The 18976-nt window shown below is 46.2% G+C and overlaps 1 protein-coding gene across 1 annotated transcript in view; it reads right to left on the bottom strand.

Annotated features, from left to right (window-relative positions):
* Window positions 1–18976, bottom strand: part of CACNA2D3 (calcium voltage-gated channel auxiliary subunit alpha2delta 3) — an 858555-nt gene that overhangs the window by 89045 nt on the left and 750534 nt on the right. The window contains exon 27 of the mRNA XM_042979174.1: window positions 681–742. Coding sequence (XP_042835108.1) covers window positions 681–742 — 62 coding nt within the window. The remainder of the gene's footprint in view (window positions 1–680; window positions 743–18976) is intronic.

Below are 18976 nucleotides of genomic sequence, written 5' to 3'. Positions count from 1 at the left end.
AAATATCACTGTGTGAGTATTTAATTTACAATTTATAAAGGCTAGTGACTCTTTAAAAACACTCCTGTCTTAGTCTATAGTTTCCTAAAGTGTTTATTTAAGTATTTATGTAAGAAATAATATATTACCCCAACATTTAGAATTGGGGAAAAATTGCCATTTCCACTGAATCACTACACAAATACTACTGAGATTGCTCGATACAGAGAACACAGTGCAAAGAAGGAAGCCTTCCAGATTTTCCAAGGCATAGAAGCCCTCTCTGGTCAAAGAAGTCAGATGCATGCTTAGTCAGATCTAGTTATGCAAAGGCCTTCAAAACTGCAATAAGGAAATTCACAAATAGATAACCAGGCACCGCAAAGTTAGAAAAAAATCACTGTGGAAATTCATAAAAGTCACCAATAGTTAAAAGAAAAACTGCTCCTTTGGAAGATGACTATCTTGATTTCACAATTAAAACATTTTGTAGGAGCAAATTGCCTTCTTTCCCAGCATGTGCTGTCTAACATGCTGACAGCCTTTTATTTTGCAGTGAAATGAAAGGTAACCTGAGCGGCCAGCAGTTCATTCTACAAACATTCATCGGAAATCTGGCACTTTAGGCTCTGGGTCCCCAAATGTGAACACCTGTATAATAACAGTGTCGCTAATGCTTCAATACGCTGATTATAACTTACCTGTCTGCTGGCAGTCCAGAACTTCCTCTGGAAAAATTCAAGTTTCATCTGAATGCCTACAGCTGGGACAAATTATAAATAAAACAAGGCATTAGAGATTCCTTCCCACAATTACTTAAGATTATCATTGAAAGTTATCTGTCACGGGGAAAAGCTGATGCAAGCATACCAGATAAGAACTTAAAAACTAAATTTACAGTGAAGCCTACAACTAAGACATTTTACCTTTCAGGTAAGGAATTCTCAAGGCTAATTATACGCACAGAACTGTTGATGACTCTTTGGAGACACGTTACCTGTGTGTTTCTAAAATTCATACACTTGTGGTCACTCCCCTCCCAAACCCAGGCTAAAAACAGGAATGAAAAAAATAAAGTCTATTTCGAAAACGATTGCTTCTTCTGGGTTCTTGTTTCAGTTATTACTGTATGAACTTGCATGTGTAAAATGTATACTATGCATGTGTTTTTGAGATACAACATTTGGAAAGCACTTGTCACGAGGCTGGAGTTTGGAAGGGAGTCACTTTGCTATGATGTGACTTAGTTAAACTGGCCCCCAGTATCCACATCTCGATGATTTTCTCTCCCCAGGAACTTTGAGGGAATTACGCAATTCTGTTTGGCCATGAAAAGCTCCCTTGAGCAACAGTGCATGCCAGTTCCAGTGAGAGAAACATACAGAGAGAGAAGTTAGGAAAGTGACTTGAAACTTTGGGAAGTAACATTTGGTGGAACCTTAGAATCAGGACATGAACAAGCTCACACTGTTTCTCTCCCTGAAGCCAAAATGATGTAACTCTTGAAACCATTTTGGAAAGTGCTCAAGGCAGAGCAGAAGGCTCATCAGATGGTAAGAAGATGTTAGAGGAGTTTGGAAAGAAAGAATGCGATTCTGTGCTGGAAACACTGGATTCCACGCGGGACGCCATTGGTCCCAGTGCAGTTCTGCAAACTTCAGTCTTTTGCACACCAACTTCCCTATTTTTGCCACATCTGCACACCACCGGTATTGTTATTTATCTTTCCACACGTTTTCTTTTACTTAAATACCTAAAGTAACTTCAACCTAAATAACAGTACCCATCAAAGGAAAGACATGGTTGGGGTGTGGGGGAAGTTCACTCAATACTCTTAAGATCCCACATGCCACCATGTTTAATCCCCCAGTTAGGTAATCATTGCCATACTAACTTCAGGAACCTGAAGATTTATGAAAGTCTTGGCCTGTTACTCTTATAACCATCAAGTGTATTCCTACTTATTAGAAAAATTGTTGAAGCAAGCCTGACAGTCAAGGTTGACTGAGGTATGCACATTTGGAGGGACTCATCTTCTACCTTTGGACTTAGAAACTCAGACTCTAGGATAAGGCTAGAGTGAACATGGCTGCAAAATGCAGAATGGGAAGTCTCTGGAATGCACCATCTCAGCACTCTGGATTCACGTGGCTTTGCTCAAAGCATTCCCCACCTTCTGGACCATAAGCTCTCAAAGGACAGGCACCTGATCTTGCTCCCCATTGGATTCCTGCCCCCCCAGCAAGGTGCTGAGCATGTAGATGACCCATCGGTAAATGCTTGCCTTTTAAAAAACCTTTCAGGTGACATTACAGTCAGTAGTTATTGAGAAAAAAGAGTAATATCAATATGAATTATAATCACATCCAAATAGAGGCTTTGTGGTGGTAGTTCTCCACACGTTAGAACCCAGGGAACTTTTTTAGAAAGGACTGATCCCTGGGGTGCCTTCTCCCTCCATACCTAGACCATTTAAACTAGATTTCCTCGGAGTGGTGTCTAGGCATGGGTAGCTGAATGAAGATTTTTTCGTTTAAAGTTTATTTATTTATTTTAAGAGAGAGAGAGAGAGAGCATAAGCAAGGGGAGGGATGGAGAGAGAGAGAATCCCAAGCACGCTCTGCACTGGCAGCATAGAGCCAGACGTGGAGGTCAGTCTCATGAACCGTGAGATCATGACCCGAGCCAAAATCAAGAGTTGGATGCTTACCTGACTGAGCCACCCAGGTGCCCTAGCATAACTGAAGAACAGCCTCTAGTGATTCTAATGTGCAGCCAGGGTTGAGCACGGCCGCTCCACAGGCCTTAGTAAACTAGCTGTGGGGGACCTGCCACCACGTGGACCACTTTGTCAGACTGCAACACAAGCTGCTCTTCCTGGCCCTAGAGAACATTTCAGAGAACACCTCAAGGAACGTGATTTTGGAGGTTGGAGGCTGTGTGCTGCTATTTCCAATAAATCTGACCTTCCCAAATGCCTGACAGGCCGTATCCTCGTTGGGGAGGGGCCAACCGAGGGCACTGCAGAGCAGGCTGGGCTTTGCTTAGATCCACAGCAGGCAGAGGTGAGGGCCTGCCCTTAAGAGGCGACTTGGAGGAGTTTCTCTGGTTCTACCAACGACAGGGAGGGTGCGGGCAGCAGAGAGCTGACTTCAGGACAGAGGGCCTCACGTTGCGACATCCACTCACTGGTGTCTAGGAGGAGAGTGGAGGTGAGTTTCTCTCTCGTCTTCCGTGTGCTTTTCTGTGTGGCTTCTCCTTGGCATTGGTCCCCAGCCAGCTCGTCCCAGGCTGGCAGTCAGTAATTCTAAGGCCACTTGTGAGGACCATGGCCAACAACCATGGCAGGCTTCTAGATGCTAAAGGATAAAGCAGAGGGCTTCCTGAAAGCGTCACCCCACAGTGGCCTTTCCATGGTGTCTCTTGTTCCGGTAGCCCAGAGTTGCCCCTGGCCCACCCATCCTCACCTGGGTTCCCCATCAGCAGCCCGTGCCCTTTCTGAGAACCCCTTCTATCCTTCTGATGGACGCCCCCCCCCCCAATTTTCACCTCCCTAATGAAGCTTGCTATTCCCTCCTGGGTGTTTATCCATCTCACATTCCTGAAGCCTGCTATCATCTGCCCCTTTCAGCCTGCACCCCAGTTCCTCAGAGTGCTTTAATCTTTCCTCCTGAGTCAGCCCCTCCATCCCATTAATCATGTGGGCTGCTTCTCTCTGATCCCCCTCCAGCATGCTGTGTCCCTTCCCTGCTCCCGATGCCCTAAACTAGACACCGCTTTCTTTGCTCCTCATTCCTCGCACCCCCATCTGGGCCGTGAGGTCGATGCCACAGGGCTGTCTGAAGTCCTGACTGCCACATCTGCTTGGTTTTGCCCTGGCTGTGTTTTTGCTGGCTGACCCCCTCTGCCCCTGTCAGCAACTCTGGCCCCTGGCTCCCGGTAGCACATCTGGTTTCATAGCATTTTCGCCTACAAGCTAACGTACTTCGCTATGATTAAGAGAATCACAAGCTCATTGGCAAGTCAACTCCATGACCATTTGTTCAGTGGCCTTCCCTATGCTGAGCTCTCAGTTGGGTGCTCAGGGGAATGAGAACACATAATCCCATGGTGTCTAGCTGTGGTGTAGCCACATGGTAAAGGCAATGTCAGAGACTTCACACAGGGCTGAAGAGCACAATAGATGGAGTGGGTTTGGCCTGGGAGAGCTGGCAGGAGCTTTGTGTAAGGTGACACCTGGAGACCTGACTGGCAGGAAAAGTAAGAGCAGAGGCAAGATGGTAATCCAAGCACGGAAACAGCGCAGATGAAAGGATGCAGCCTTTTAAAAGACCACAGTCTCTTCTGAGGCTGAAGGAATGGGAGTGGGGGACATGCTTGTGCAGGTTGAGGTCAAACGGCTGAAGGTCTTGAATGTTGGGCCCACGCATCTAAAGAGTCTCCTGTAGGCCTTGGGCCAGATCCAGCCTCTTTTTATAAATAAAGTTTTATTGGAACACAGCCACATGCATCTGTTTCCACACTGTCTATGGTGTGACGGCAGTGCTGAGTCGTTGTAACAGAGACTGAATGGCCCACAAAGCCTAAAATTCACGTTATTTGGCCCTCCACTGGAAAAGTTTGTTGACACTTGCTATGGGGTCTGAGGAGCCATTTAAGATTAAGCAGAGATATGGCAGGACCACAGATCGATATTTTAGAAAGTCCATGATGGAGGCCTTGAAGAGGAAGTACTAGGGAAATGGTCCAGACAGTGGGAGACGAGAACAAGAGGTGTTAGGCACCTCCAGCCACTTGGTACATTTGGCTAATGATCTTTTAAGCATGAAAATGATTTAAAGCGGAGAGAAAAAACACACAAAAAAAAAACCCCACAAAAAAACAAAAAAACCTAATACCACCCCTCACCAATGGCCACTTCCCCGCCAAACAGACAAAAATGCTTAAGGAGCATCCTCTAGCCGACTCTTTTCAAGAAAACAAATAGGAGCTTCCACAAACAGAAATTTAGATTCCTTTCACTATTTTCCTTTATCTTTGTTTCACATGGGTTTTTTTTTCCAACTCTTATCAGAAGAAAATCATTATTACTTCAGCAAGTCCCACTCTCTTCCCCCACCCCCCACATATCCCAAATGGAACCCAAGATATTTGTCATGCCTGTCTATTTTGCTCTTTCAACAACATTTTAAGCCATAACAGTATACTCTGATTCAAGTCAATCTTGCTAATTTAATAAGGAAAACAAGGACAGAAAATGCTTTAGTGAAACCCAAGTCCCAAAGAGAATGCAGAAAATAAAAACACCATTCCTGGGGTTTGAAATTTTTTAGACAGTCCAGAAAATCATCAACATATTTCTCCTGGAGCTCATGGTTCTCCTCACTTCCATTTGAGTACAAAAGCTCCCATACCCCCTGTCAGGGGCTTTCACCATGACCATAGAACAAGAGCCCCTTTTTCCATGACAGCATCGGGTGGCACCTTACTCACCTTCAGGAGTGGAATAGACCCAGAAAAAGGTATCCTTTGGGGCCCTTCCCAATGTGCCAATATTGTGTGTGCCTCTAGGACAGTGACGCCCAGATACTGGGATGGTCTTTGGAAATCAGCAAAACAACAAAACCATTTTTGCGAGAACTGCCATCCCAAAGAGCCCCAGGCCCTTTCACAGGAGATGATTCAGGCATCTGGAGTACTGACATCACTTTTGGTTTGAATTACTCAGGTGACTTTTCCTGTAACTCTCCTCAGTACTCCAGGAGGGCCTCGGTACAGATTTTCATCCCAGCAATGCAGACCACATACCTTCAGTGAAGTATCTTCCAGGCTTCCTCCTTCCTCAACTTTGTAACTTCCTTACTACCTACTTCCTCCTCCTTCTCCTCCTCCATATTTATCAGAAACCCAGTATGTGCGAGGGGTTGGGTGTACTGATATGAAGACAAAACACCAGGGATGGGGACCTGGAGAGGGTAGTCAAATCACTGAAAAGAGGATGGCACTTCAGGATTCCCAAGTGGATATAGATGAACACAGAGCATCATCCATGCACCTAAACATGTAGCCATTTCACGTGGGGATGTCAGTGACTAGTGTGCTTGAATCAGGACAGACACCTCAAATGCTCCAGTTCTGTGCTGTCCAGATTGGCGGCTACCAGCTACATGTGGCTATTTTAATTAAAATAGAATAAAATTAAGAATTTACTTCCAGAGTTGTGCTAGTCACATTTTCAGTGCTCAATAGCCACATGGAGCTAGTGCTCCCGTAGTGGATCGTGTAGCTCAACAACATTTCCATCATCACAGAGAGTTCTGTTGGACAGTGATCACTGATAGCAGGAGTATCAGAGAGGAACTGGGTATTAGCACTCTTTAAGGATCAACGGTAAAGTTCTCCACAGAGCTGTCCACGCTACCCACTCCCTGGAGGTGCAAGAAAGGAGGATGACTTAGGTATGGAGGATTTAGATCATTTAGAACCGCCAGTGTGAGAAGACCTGGATTTACAAGGGGAAGTTGGTAATTAGTTTGAGAGAAACCCAAAGAAATCAATGCAATATGCTCAATGTGGCTACCACCCCCAAGATTTATTTATTTTGCTTTATAAAATTTGAGAATACAAATTACATTTCCAGTGCTATTATATTCAAATGCATTCAAGATGAAATCATGCATGCATCTCATATCAGGTTAATAGACATGCATTCAAGTGTAATCCGAGACCCACCAAAGAACAATGTTACATGTAAAATTAGAAATAAAATAACTTTTTCATATTGTACTCATTTAGAAATAATTTTCTGTGGGCTTGGCCTCAACTTGCAACATACCCCTAGGAGCACAAATCCGGTTTGTAAAATAGTGCTCACCATGCCTGGCACGCAAGCTCACACAGACACCCCTGCTTCCATTTGCCCACTCTCCCAGCCATACCGTATATTCAGATACACATTGAGAGCTCATCCAGGAGACAGAAGAACAATCCAGCTGCCAGCAACCAATTATAACCAGGAAAAGTTTTACTGAAAGAACTGGATGTGAACCCTGTTTCTAAGACTGCTGTGTGCAAAGGATGTATTACTTTACCTCTCTGTCCCTGAAAAGACAGTCATACCAGCTTTAGCTTCTGCACAGAACTTTTGCGGGATAGGGGTAAATGGTACAAAATAAAATGGTGTGTATTCGAACACTCTAAAGGCTTGATAGTGTTGTCAACCTTCCTGCTATGATTTGTTCCCAGAGTTTTTACCTGTTATTCTTGTATTTCACCACTACATACAACTTTTCGTGCCAATATATTGAGACTGAACAAAAAAAATCCACCCAGGATAAATCCATCCTGTTCACTGCTAGAAATGTCTATGGTATAATATTGGTGGGTAAATACTGTACTAAATTATGATTCCAAAGAAGGGGGATAGAGACCATATGAGTCCTGGCAAGATGAAGCAGAAAACACAAGGTGATGATTCTCTTTCCGTTGAGCAAGCTTTTAGAATGGATTCCCCCCCCCCCAACATTAAGGAAAGCTGTGCTCTATCGTTCAAGCCCTTCACGCACCCCTTCTGGAACTGTGATCACTTATGCACACTCAGGACAAGGCTAGACAGGTCTGCATATAGAATCCAAGAAGTTTATTGTCCCCAGTCTGGCAGTACCAGCTTCATGTGTTCATCCAACAGGGTACCTAACAAACAAAGCTTCTCAACCGACTGGTCACTGATGGCAGCATGTGACAATTATTTCATCCCAGTGCTCAGGCAGAGAAAGGTTCCAGAGTGACCCTGAGTTAGTGTGGCCCATAAAGAGAAGTCTTTTGTAATAGATCCAATCCATTGATAGGGATATGTAGACAACTGCATCTTTATCAGAGAAAATTGAAACTATAATAAGTTAATAAATAAAATATCTGCTAAGAATACCCCATGTATTTCATTACTTTAGAGTGGGACTTTTATTTTGCTTTTTAAAAAAATTAAAGTTTTTTTTTTAATGTTTATTTGTTTTTGAAGGAGAGAGAGAGAGAGAGAGAGAGACAGAGAGTGAGTGGGGGAGGGGCAGAGAGAGAGAGAGAGAGAGAGAGAGAGAGAGAGAGACAGAATCCAGAATGGGCTCCAGGCTCTGAGCTGTCAGCACAGAGCCCAATGTGGGGCTTGAACCCGTGAACTGTGAGATCATGACCTGAGCTGAAGTCAGACGCTTAATGGAGTGAGCCACCTAGGTGCTCCTAAAAATTTTTTTAAATGTTTATTTTTGAGACAGAGAGAGCATGAGCAGGGGAGAGGCAGAGAGAGAGGAAGAGAAAATATGAAGCAGGTTCTGCATTGTCAGCACAAAGTCTGACATGGGGCTCGAACCCACAAACTGTGAGATCATGACCTGAGTGGAAAAGACACTCAACCGACCGAGCCACCCAGGCGCCCTGAGTGGGACAAGTTTTCTCAAAACCTACATTCTACAAATAAATGCTGGCCATACGTTTGTTATCTCTTCCAGAAAATGAGCTCCTGCTGGTTACACTTCTCAAGCAAGGTAGTGGCTATTTTTACTCAGCTGGCTTAATATCGCCCATTCTGTCCTCAACCCCCTTTGACAGAGCCCCTGATTTTTCGTTCCTTTGTGTACAATGGAAATGATTGCTAGCGGTGACAGTAACAAGGGCTGGCACATTTGGATTCCAACTTGCCTTAATTAACGGTCAACTGTAATAGCTGTTAGCCAGGCCACATTTGTTTAAATGTTTTCTTCTGTTTATTTTCAACATAGTTAATTGCAAGCCGAACTAACAAATGAATCTGCATGTCACTTTTGGGGGAATATTTCACGATCAACGGGGGGTTTGGAATAAGGCCACTGTTCTGGGGTGTTGAGGAAAAGAATTCTAACCTTCCTTACATCAAATACAAGCCCATTCCAGAGGTCTGCTAATGTCCAGGATAAATGAATTACCACATGAATAACAATTTAGAGCCGTAATGTGAATTATGACATAACTCATCTGTTAAATATTTCATGTGAAGATTTTAATGAATTGCATGATGGAATGTTGGACAAAAAAGACAACTGAAATCCTGGGACTAATTTGGGTGAAACTGAGAACAGAGTATCCTCACCATGAGGGGGAAGGAAAGGCAGCTGTTTTCATGTCCCCCTGGGTGTCAGACAGCCAAGTCCAAAGCCTTTCTTAAAAGATTATAGGGGAGAGAGAGCAATCAGCAACAACCGTTTGAAAAATATTTAGATCAAAGCAATATTTGTTTATTATAATCTTGGTAAAGCCTGAACATTAATCTCCAAGGTATGGTATTATTTCAGAAATTGGGGGGGGGGGAACAACATCCTCAGAGCAGTAGACACACCTCATATTTTAGCCTATGCCAACTGAAGAAATACAATGATAAAAGGGGAGGAGGTGTTTTAAATACATCCCCAAACCGAGTGCATATTTCACTTCTGAAGTGTTCTGTGTGGTACAGTGCGGGAGGGGGGAGGGGTGGACTGTCTTGTACATGCTTTTAAGTAACAAAGAGCCCCATGATGTACGCCTGTGGTAAGAGAGAGGGAGTGGAAACAGGATTCATTATCACTCGATTGACAATGTGATAGCAAAAGATTTTCTTTGAAGACTCATAGCTGTGGAAGCCTCTTTTAATCTGGAACCATCCCCACCCAGTCTGTGGCTGGCTTCTGGGAATGTGTGTAGGAAGGCCTCATCAGTTGCCTGCAGATTTCTTTGGTAATCGCTTTGTTTTCGTCCTGCCGAAGCTTCTCGGGAGCAGTCACCTCAGGGAAAGTGTAATAAGTGACAATTATGAATGTTTCCTCCATTTTGATTCTAATTACTTGACAGAATCAACGCTGAAAAGAATTAGCGGGGCCGTGGGATGGAATCATAACTTCCTTTTCACTCCTGAGGTAATCTGGAAGCATTTTTCCAGACTCCATCTGAAGAAACCTATATTCCCTCAGCTTTCTGAGGCCACGGGAGCTGGCATCGACTATTTTTTGTCACATTGTTTTATGCTCACAAAACTCTTCAAATAATATTATTTCAATAAAGTTTTGGAGCCAATACATTTCTAGAGTCAATTCCCATCTTTTCAGCCTTTCAGAATAAAACATTTAAGCCTCAGGCTTCATTGTATTTTAATCAGGTTACACAAATCAATGTCCATTAAGAAAATTATAAGCTTCCAAATTATAGCTCCCCAGTTAATAATTTCTTATTAGGTCACCACCTAATAACAGTTACCAAAGAGATTATAACAAAATCAAGGGTCAGATTTCCAAACATTTCAAAACCCATAATAGAATGGTCACATTTATTTGCCAAACACCTCTGAGTTGGATGTTTGTGACTGTATTTAATGCAAAGCAGTGCTAAAATATCCACGTGGGTGGCTCACAGGGCTGGAGGGACACATCCAGCTCCTCTGAGCCTTCGGCTCATGTTCCAGGGCACAGGGAAGGAAGGGGACTTGGGTAAGCACACCCAGCTCATTTGAGCGAGCCTGAGTCCATCCCAGAGCTCCCCACCTCAGATCTTTCCAGGACTGGGTGGGAAGGGCGGTGAATGAGAAACAGCCCTGTGCTGGTATGAAGGGAGCAGCTCAGCTCAGCTGATGCCTTGTGGGAATATAGTCTGGATGCTATAGGCTATTCTGATGCTGAAGGAGAAGCTGAAAATCTAGATTTCATATGCAGACAATTCACTGAAAAATTCACAACGGTCTCTCATAGGGTCGCCAGATAAAATACTTCTGATTTGCGACATCTGGCAACCCTACACTGAGGGTCATGCGGCGCATCCCAGGCAAAGACCTGGGGTGACCTCTGTTGCAGGCTGAGCCCTGAGAGCACTGAGGTACTTGTGTCCTGCAGCAAAACATCAGGTCTGGGAACCAAGGCCGCCTTCATCAACATGACTTTCGTGACTTTGCTCTTTGTTCCAGAAAATTCTTGCCCAGAAATGTAAGGCCGTAAACAAGTAAAAAATACCTCATGATTTGCTTGAGAAACTTCCCCCAAAGCAATTTATCTGAGCAACAGACCGCTCCTGACCATAGGGAAAGTGCTCATTTATCAAACCAAGACTTGAGAAGTCCACCATCCTTAAAGCAGCCCAATCCCAATCCGATCCCACACTGAGAGACCCTCCAGACCCCAGAACCCTAGAAATACCTTTTGACCTTCCCTTATGGGGGCATATTAAGACCCTGGCAGGGTGGTGTTCTCCTTCACTGCAGGAGGGAACAGCACTGACTTTTCTTGGTCTACAGGATATTCCAGTGGTTTTTTTTGTCTACACAGGCAAACCTGCTTTATTTTTCTTCAAAGCATTTATCGATTCTTGGCATTAAGTTATATTATGTGCTATTTGTTGTGTTTCATTCCTACCTGATGAGGGGTAAGCCCCTCGAGGGCAGAGGATGTTTACACCTGTATTCCCTGTATCTAGGAAACGTGCCCAGCCCAGGCAGGCCTTGTGAATACGCATCAGTGAATGATTGGACAGTTGGATGCGGTGCTGATGGTGACGTCAGCTACTCTCAGACAGTTTACTCTCTCAGGAGACCCACCTTTGCTATTCAGGTGGTTTGCACACTGTCCTGAGGGAAGCGGAGAGCCACGGAAAGGTTCTCAGCAAGGGACAGGTGTGAGATGTGAACAGATCTTGCAAATGCCGGCAGGTGAAGGTGGGGACCGCCTGGTTTCTGTGAGGAGGTGAGGGATGATGGACTGGTGGAGCCAGGGGCACTGGGGATGGGACAGAGAGGTTTGGTCTTGTTGCTGGCTGCTCCTGACCCAGGGAAGTCTAGAACCCGAGTTTTGCCATCGGCACGTCAATCTCATCTACATCTTGCCAGATACTGTCTACCCCTCAACCTGAAAGCTCTGTCATTTTAGCTTAGTAAGTGTCAGCATGTTGTGATTTTGCTTGCATGTGAATCATTTCATGAAACATGTTCCCCTGCTCACCAGACATGTCTTGGAATTACACACAGTATATTCCATGATGGAAATTAGTTTATAAATCAAATCATAGGAATTATATCACATAATAACCATAGGGGCACCTGGATGGCTCAGTGGGTTAAGTGTCCCACTCACTCCCGATTTCAGCTCAGGTCATGATCTTATAGGTCATGAGTTCGAACCCTGCATCGGGCTCTGCACTGATAGTGCGGAGCCTGTTTGGGATTCTTTCTCTCTCCCTCCACCTCCCTGCCCTTCCCCTGTTCATGCTCTCTCTAAGTAAATAAATAAACTTTAAAAAAATAATACCAGTAATTGAAGCTTTAGATACTGCACAGCCAATCCTCACGGCACTGTACAAGGTGAACAGTACTCCCAGCCACACTTTACATGTAAGAAGACGGAGAATCAGAGAGGTAAGTTACAGGCCTAAGCATCCCTGTCAGGAAGTGATCGTCAACTTTGTTTTCGCCTCACGGAGCAAAGCCAAAGAGGTTTCCACAACTGTGAGTTCTAGCACCTTCTCTCTGTGTGTTTTTGTGGGTGTTTATTTGTTTTTCAGACAAAATGCAGACTGGAGGTTTCAAGAGAAGTCACCCATCATTCTCTATTTAAACAATCCAGAATATTTGCACAATTATCAGAATGTTCAAATTGGTTCTGTCTTTTCCAGATTTCGATGACCGATTTGTTTAGGTGATTGGCCCATTACCTTAAAAGCCTCTGAGAACACACTGCTTTCTCTGCAGGTACAGTTAGGGGAAGTATTCAGTAAAGAGGCAGGACCCAAAGATGAGCAGAAATTTATGAGGACCCAGGGACCGGGTGAAGAGGGAGTGTGGAGGGAGCATTTTGGACCACATGCAAAATCCCAGCTGGGGAGGAGTTTATGGAGTTCGAGAGCTGCAAGAGACCACCTGCAAGGCCAATGCAGGTGAAGAAGCTGAACGCCCCTGGTCTTTCTAACAGGGGCAATGAGCAGGACTCGATGATGTTCAAACGAAAACTGGTAATTATCCTGGGGATATCTCATCATAAGCAGAATCGCACACTTCATGACGCCCTCAGAGTTGTGCATCAACAAGACCGTCATTCTCCATCTGTACCCAGTGTCTCCAGTTCATCTGACATAAAAAGGACAATAATGGAAACAGTCAAAGGAAAACCATGTACTTATTGAGTGAGCTCCTGCAGCAAGGCAGCCTGGGAAACAAGGCCAGCATGCCACTGGGCCTCCTTCCCTCCAGCCATCTAGGTACCAATTCCAAAGTCAAACACCTGGGTGGCAGATGGTCTGGCTGTATCAGACCTGCCCAAGGCAGATAGGCTTCCAGAACAGCTGTGCACAAGGTGCTTATGAGCAGGGAGGGAGAAGAGAACGAGAAGGCAGACGGCATTCTGGAGTAATGAAGCACTATTTTTCTTCAACCACTTGGAATCTCAGGATCTTAGAATATTTGGAAATCAGCCTCGGAGTGAAGGATACCAGTTTTGTACTGTAAGTTAATGAGGTGGATGTTGAGGATGGAAAGGCCATCTTCTGTCATAAAGTGATTGCTCCCAAGCACGTGGCTGGCTACACCTGAGTCTCTCATCTGGGTTCCTGGACAGGTTTTCAGAATAGGGTGCACTGGTCAGATCCCTGTACGTGTCAAAGGGGGGCTGTAGGGAGTGGGGGTGGGGGGCAGGCACCTCCTTTTCTGCTTTGGTAGGAAAACGCAAATCCTTCTCAGCAAGACCCACACCCCAGAGCCCTCTCTGTAGAGCCCTCTGTGTAGACGGGGGTCTCAGTGGTGAGCCGGGTCCCTCGACACAGACCTTATCCTTTCCACGAAGGTTCCATGGTGCCTGCTACGCTTTTAGTAAAAACTGAGTGAATGAATAAATGAATGAATGAACAAGCAAATGCACTGTGTTCCAGGCACTAGGCAGTTAATCATTTGCCTTTCATGCTTTCTTTGAGGGATAACAGTTTGAAACACAGTTGTTACCAACATTCTTCCCAGTTTCCTGGCACCCCCTGGCTCTTCTCATTCCCTCAGCTAAAGCATTCCATGCTTAGGGCCTCAGGGAAGGGAGGGCACAGAGAAACTCAGAGAACAAAGGAGTAAATTCTGGATTTTGAGTCTCAAAAATGGAGGCCTCGGGGAATCTCAGGGTGGGAGGGGTGGCTTGGGAATTGCCTGGGCTGGTGCCTCTCCCTTCCACCCTGCCTCCAGCCCCCCAAACAGACCTCTCAGGAAAGATGACCTGACCAGAAAAGAGAAGAGAATCCAAGGTGCCCGCGGCCTGAAGGAAAGACTCACGCTATGATGTCTCGCAGGTGTCTGCCTTCCCCTCCTCTACCCTAGTTCTGAAACCAAGGGGACTCCTGGAGCACAGACAAGTACTCCCCAGCACACACTCCTCTCTCGAGGAGGCCTGGGAAGAGGCAGGACACTGGATCTTGGCCTCTTGTAGCCTTGCTGCTGCTGGGAATGGGAGGGCCTCACGGAGGCCACAGACGGCCAAGCCCAAGCCTCCCCACAGGGCCCAGGGAGCTGCCTGACTCCGGGATGACCCTTGCGTGGAATGAGGCGGCCACCGTGGCACTGACCTGTGCACAGGCTGATGACAGAGGACCAGAATGAAATGGCCGTGTGATTCATGATTAAGCCTCCCCCAGCCTTCGATCTCAGATGAGCCCTGGGGGAAAGTGGAGAGAGAAGCTGGAGCCACTGGAATTTCTCCCAAGGGGGTAATTGAGGCTTCTGTCCAGATAAAGCTGCACTGATGGCTCACCTGAAATACACGGGCTAGAATTCACAGTCCTTTCTTGTTCATGACTCAAAAGCACAAGCAACGTAACAACAGCTGGGGACCTCAGAGAGCGGGGGACCTCAGGAGTGCGATCTGATGCAGGTCTGAGGCCTCTCCCCATACCTGCTCAGGGCTGGGCTCCGTGCCCCTTCTCACAGGGCCCCTCACCTGTAACGGTGGCCTGGGCAGGTGTGCGAGCCACCCCAAACTTCCCAGCTGCTTCCCCACGGGCAAGGGGAGCAACGGACATAGCAGCTTCCTGCTTACCTCCTCCCTTGCTCTGTGGATACTGGACCTTTCAACGTGGACCCCAGTCTTTAACTGAAGGGATTATGGATGTTCCTTCTACAAGAAGTGGCTTTGGGGGAACAGGGTCCTCTGAGGGCCCCACGGTAATGGCCAGTACCTCTTCTCTCTCCACTGTGGTCCATGTGTCCACCGTGTGCTGAGGGCTCAGCGCTGCCCCAGGGCCCCGGTCCCCTCCTGTGTAGATTAGCGCTGGGGTAGCTTATGAGTCCCACCTCTGCAGGGGAGAAGCCTCAGCAATGTGATTAGGCCCATCATTCTGGTAGTTCCAACTGATTTCTTAGTTGCCATCTGTGTCTGTTTCCTTATACTCATATCTGGGTTGGAAAATGTCAGATGAACTTGGGTCTGAGTCCTGCCTGGTGGGGTGCTCCCTCCTCTAGTCTGCACAATGGGACAGCAGTCGTACACCCTTCACAGGATTGTTGTAAGACTTACATGTGCTCATGCGTGTCATGAGCCTAGCACAATACCAGGCACACAGTGACTACTCAGTAAGTGTCATGTAACTACATGACATACAGTAAGAGCTGTGTAGATTCAATATGCGTGATATTTAATATAGTAAATATCCTGCATTATTGCCCTGGAGCTCAGCCTCCCCATAGGTCTTCCAGGACTGACACACTGCTGTCACTTGACAATACGTCAAGGAGTTCTGGCCGCTCTAGCAGAGGCCCCCGTTCATCCCATTTGCTGGCCTGGACCCCTTGCAGGTCCCATGTTACGTACAGGGACACAGAGCTTCAACTCCCCATGTGATGTTTTATCTTTATGGCTAAAAGTCAGTTAAGGGGACCTGGTATAATCACAACTACCTAGAACATTTTCAACTCTGCTGAGAGCTTCTAACATCTGAAGATTTGATAAAATCCTCCCAGGCAGATACTGTCCTTGTCACCTTCTGTTTTATAGCTGAGGGCACAGAGGTTTCTGAGTAGCCAAACTGAATGATTCATAATAGACAGTTCCACTTTGGAAGCTGGGAGGGACTCCGTGGGGGAACTTGGATTTGAACTCCCATTCTCCTGACTTCAAGGTAGAAGACAAATCCCTAAAATGAATGAACCGGAGAGAATTGCCTGAAATGACTTGAAACCCCACTAGCATTATCCGCCTTAACTTTTCCAGCAATTTCTTAAGGGACGGGCTGTTCTGTCCATTTTAAAGATAAGATGCAGGCAGTTAAGTGACTTAACCAGGGCTACACAACTGCTAGGACTGGGTGGACCCAGGATTCAAGCCCACACACCTGACCTGAAGCCTTCAGCCGTTTCCCTTTAGTTCTCAATTGGGCTGCACCCACCCCTCCCTGCCCCGAGGGGTCTGTTTCGGAGGTTTGTAGTTTGTCAATAACTGGAAGGCCCACAATTCACGGGACAGGCCTCCACCCCCCACCCCAGTGCTTGCAAGTGCTGTACTGTGATTGATGCGCTTGGAAAGCATAATCCATATCTGGGCCTTGAACTGGATTCCGCTTTACATCTAAATACGAAGACTGTCTTCCATGTGGAATTTTCTAGAAATGTAACTACAGTTCTGTGAAAGAGAGAGATGAGTGCATTTTGTTTTGCCTACGACTTTACTATTTCAGAGACCACCCCCCCTCCCCATCACCAGTGAGGCAGGGTTTGGGGCTGAGATGTCCCTACAGCAGCCCTTGCATTTACCTACAAAGATCCCATGCAAGCTCTTGACTACTTCGTTCTGTCTCTTCCTGTAATTATGCCCAAACATTTACATACTAAAGTATATACTATCATATTATAAACTACGGTTCTTTCTTGATACTAGTGTTGGAGCGTGCTTTAATTTTTGTTTGTTTCATTCGGCAGCATGTGGGGAAACAGGTTCTATTTTCTATGCATCTCATTTTGGGATAAAAGGGATATTACAGATTATTAGTAAAAGGGGGCCTTGGATGGATGGGATAGATTTGAGAGCTGTCCTGGCTTCAGTTTCCCTTCTACCACTGGGTCTGGTGATGATTCCCCCTTCCTCCCCCTCACCCCAGGCCCCCACGACCATTCTGTCTGTGGCTCCCCTCCCCTCATCTTGCCTTGAAAGCACAGACTTGGCTGGGCTAAAACCTCACATGTCGCCAGAGCTTCCTCTATTGTTTCCCTTCCTTTTATTTTGGCCTCCATCAAGGTGCAAGATACTGATATCTGAGGCTCAGTTCAGATGGATTTCCCACTTCTGAGGCGAGCCGTGAAGGAATAGCTCCTTCCGTGCTTAGAGAATCGAGGTCCTAGACAAGGGAAAGCTTCTCTGGGGGTCGCTTTGCCAGAGTCTGGAGCTGGGCAGGTCAGCTCTGCTGCTGGTTCATCCTCTGTATCAAGCAGCACTGTCTGTGAATTCCAGGCAGGCCGTGCAAAGGAACGGAGCCCTGCACACTGCTTTTTCGGGCACAAGGCATCTTAATTATAATTATTGTCAGCACTTATGTCTCTGCCTTAGGAGACGAAGAGGGAAGGAGGGAATACTCGGCAATTTCACGGCATACACCAGTACCCTAGAACAAGGAGGGGGTTGCAGAGTGAATGAGCAAGGAATCGAGCCCCCAGTAGATGAAAAGGGGCCTTTGTAGTGGCTACAACTGTACATTAAAATAAATCTCTCCTAGCACTAAAATAACATCTACATTCATTTGGGCCAGTGCCACATTCAGCATTTAAGAAATTTGACAAAACATTGCTTCAGCATGTCGAAGTCTGCCAGCTCACAACAAAACAAGAAAGCTACCTTGGCTGCATGGAAATGCTTCTCCCGGTTCCCTACTTTCACTTATGACTCCCATTTTCCGGCTGCACTTAAAAGAGAAAGACTGTGCTTTTTTCAGGTGCCAATCACTTCACGTGGCCCTGAAATGGGCAGCAAATTGCTGCGGGAGGTGGTAAACTTCAAGAGGAATCTTTCTCTTTTCCCCTGAAGGAAACTACCAGAGACTCTGCATGCCTGATAAAGCCTTTAATAGCTAGAGAAGCGTTATTTGGGGTGGCCCTCAGGTAGACTAGACGTGAATAATGCCTCGTAAAAATAATTACCTCTACCCAGAGCAGAGTGCACCAGATGAGCTTGGCGGAGGCCCTGTTTCCAAGAGAATTGCAGGCAGAAGGGATCTTCCACTGAGGATCCAACAGGGTGTCTTTGTCTGGGGCAGAGACCACAGTCACTTCTGTGGAGTATGTCCCTTCTGCATTTTTCTGACTGAGACCCTAACAGTGCTGGGAGATTTCTCAAGCTGCCTGTTGGTGCTTTACAGCACAATTAGGCCTGAAATAAGTAACTGATCCACTTGTTGGGACTGTTGCTAATGGACCCTGCTCCCAGTGTGGTCCATCTGGTTGTGGATTATGGGTAGATTTGTACAAGTTTAGAGCTGGAATGGCAGAGTGAACCATTGAACCAAACCTACTCATTACACAAATGAGTAACTAGAGGTCCAAAGAAGTTAGCAACTTGCCTGAGATGATTCAGAGATGGCCCAGACTGATCCCGACTCCAGCTGGGCTGGAATAACAGCTGTTGCTTTTGTCAGCTGAGCATCCACGTCCCCTCTGATGGCTGGCAGAACCCTCCCCTCCCCCCACACCCACACCATTTTCTTTAGGGAGCTGTCCTGCCTCCAGTGTCAGTCCATGGGATTTGTGTAGGGTTTGCCCCCTAGTGCACGAGCACAGGAACGCATCCTCCCCTCCTCTTCCATAGTCAGGTGGGCCCTGACTATGACAGCCAGCTCCCCAGGACTTTGAAAGGACACTCTCAGGAAAAAGGAGGCTTCTTTCCATTGAGTTTGCCAAGCGGGGCAAATGAGAGAGTCAGGGGCACCATGTGAGGAGGGTCTGCTTGAGAACAGGGCTGACACAAAGACAAGGGAAACGAGAGACTGAGAACCCTGGTGAGTTCAA

This window comes from Panthera tigris, chromosome A2 (assembly GCF_018350195.1).
Source record: "Panthera tigris isolate Pti1 chromosome A2, P.tigris_Pti1_mat1.1, whole genome shotgun sequence".
NCBI lineage: Eukaryota > Metazoa > Chordata > Mammalia > Carnivora > Felidae > Panthera > Panthera tigris.
The sequence above is the reverse complement of the archived record's forward strand: the minus strand, read 5'-3'. Positions and strand labels throughout refer to the sequence as shown.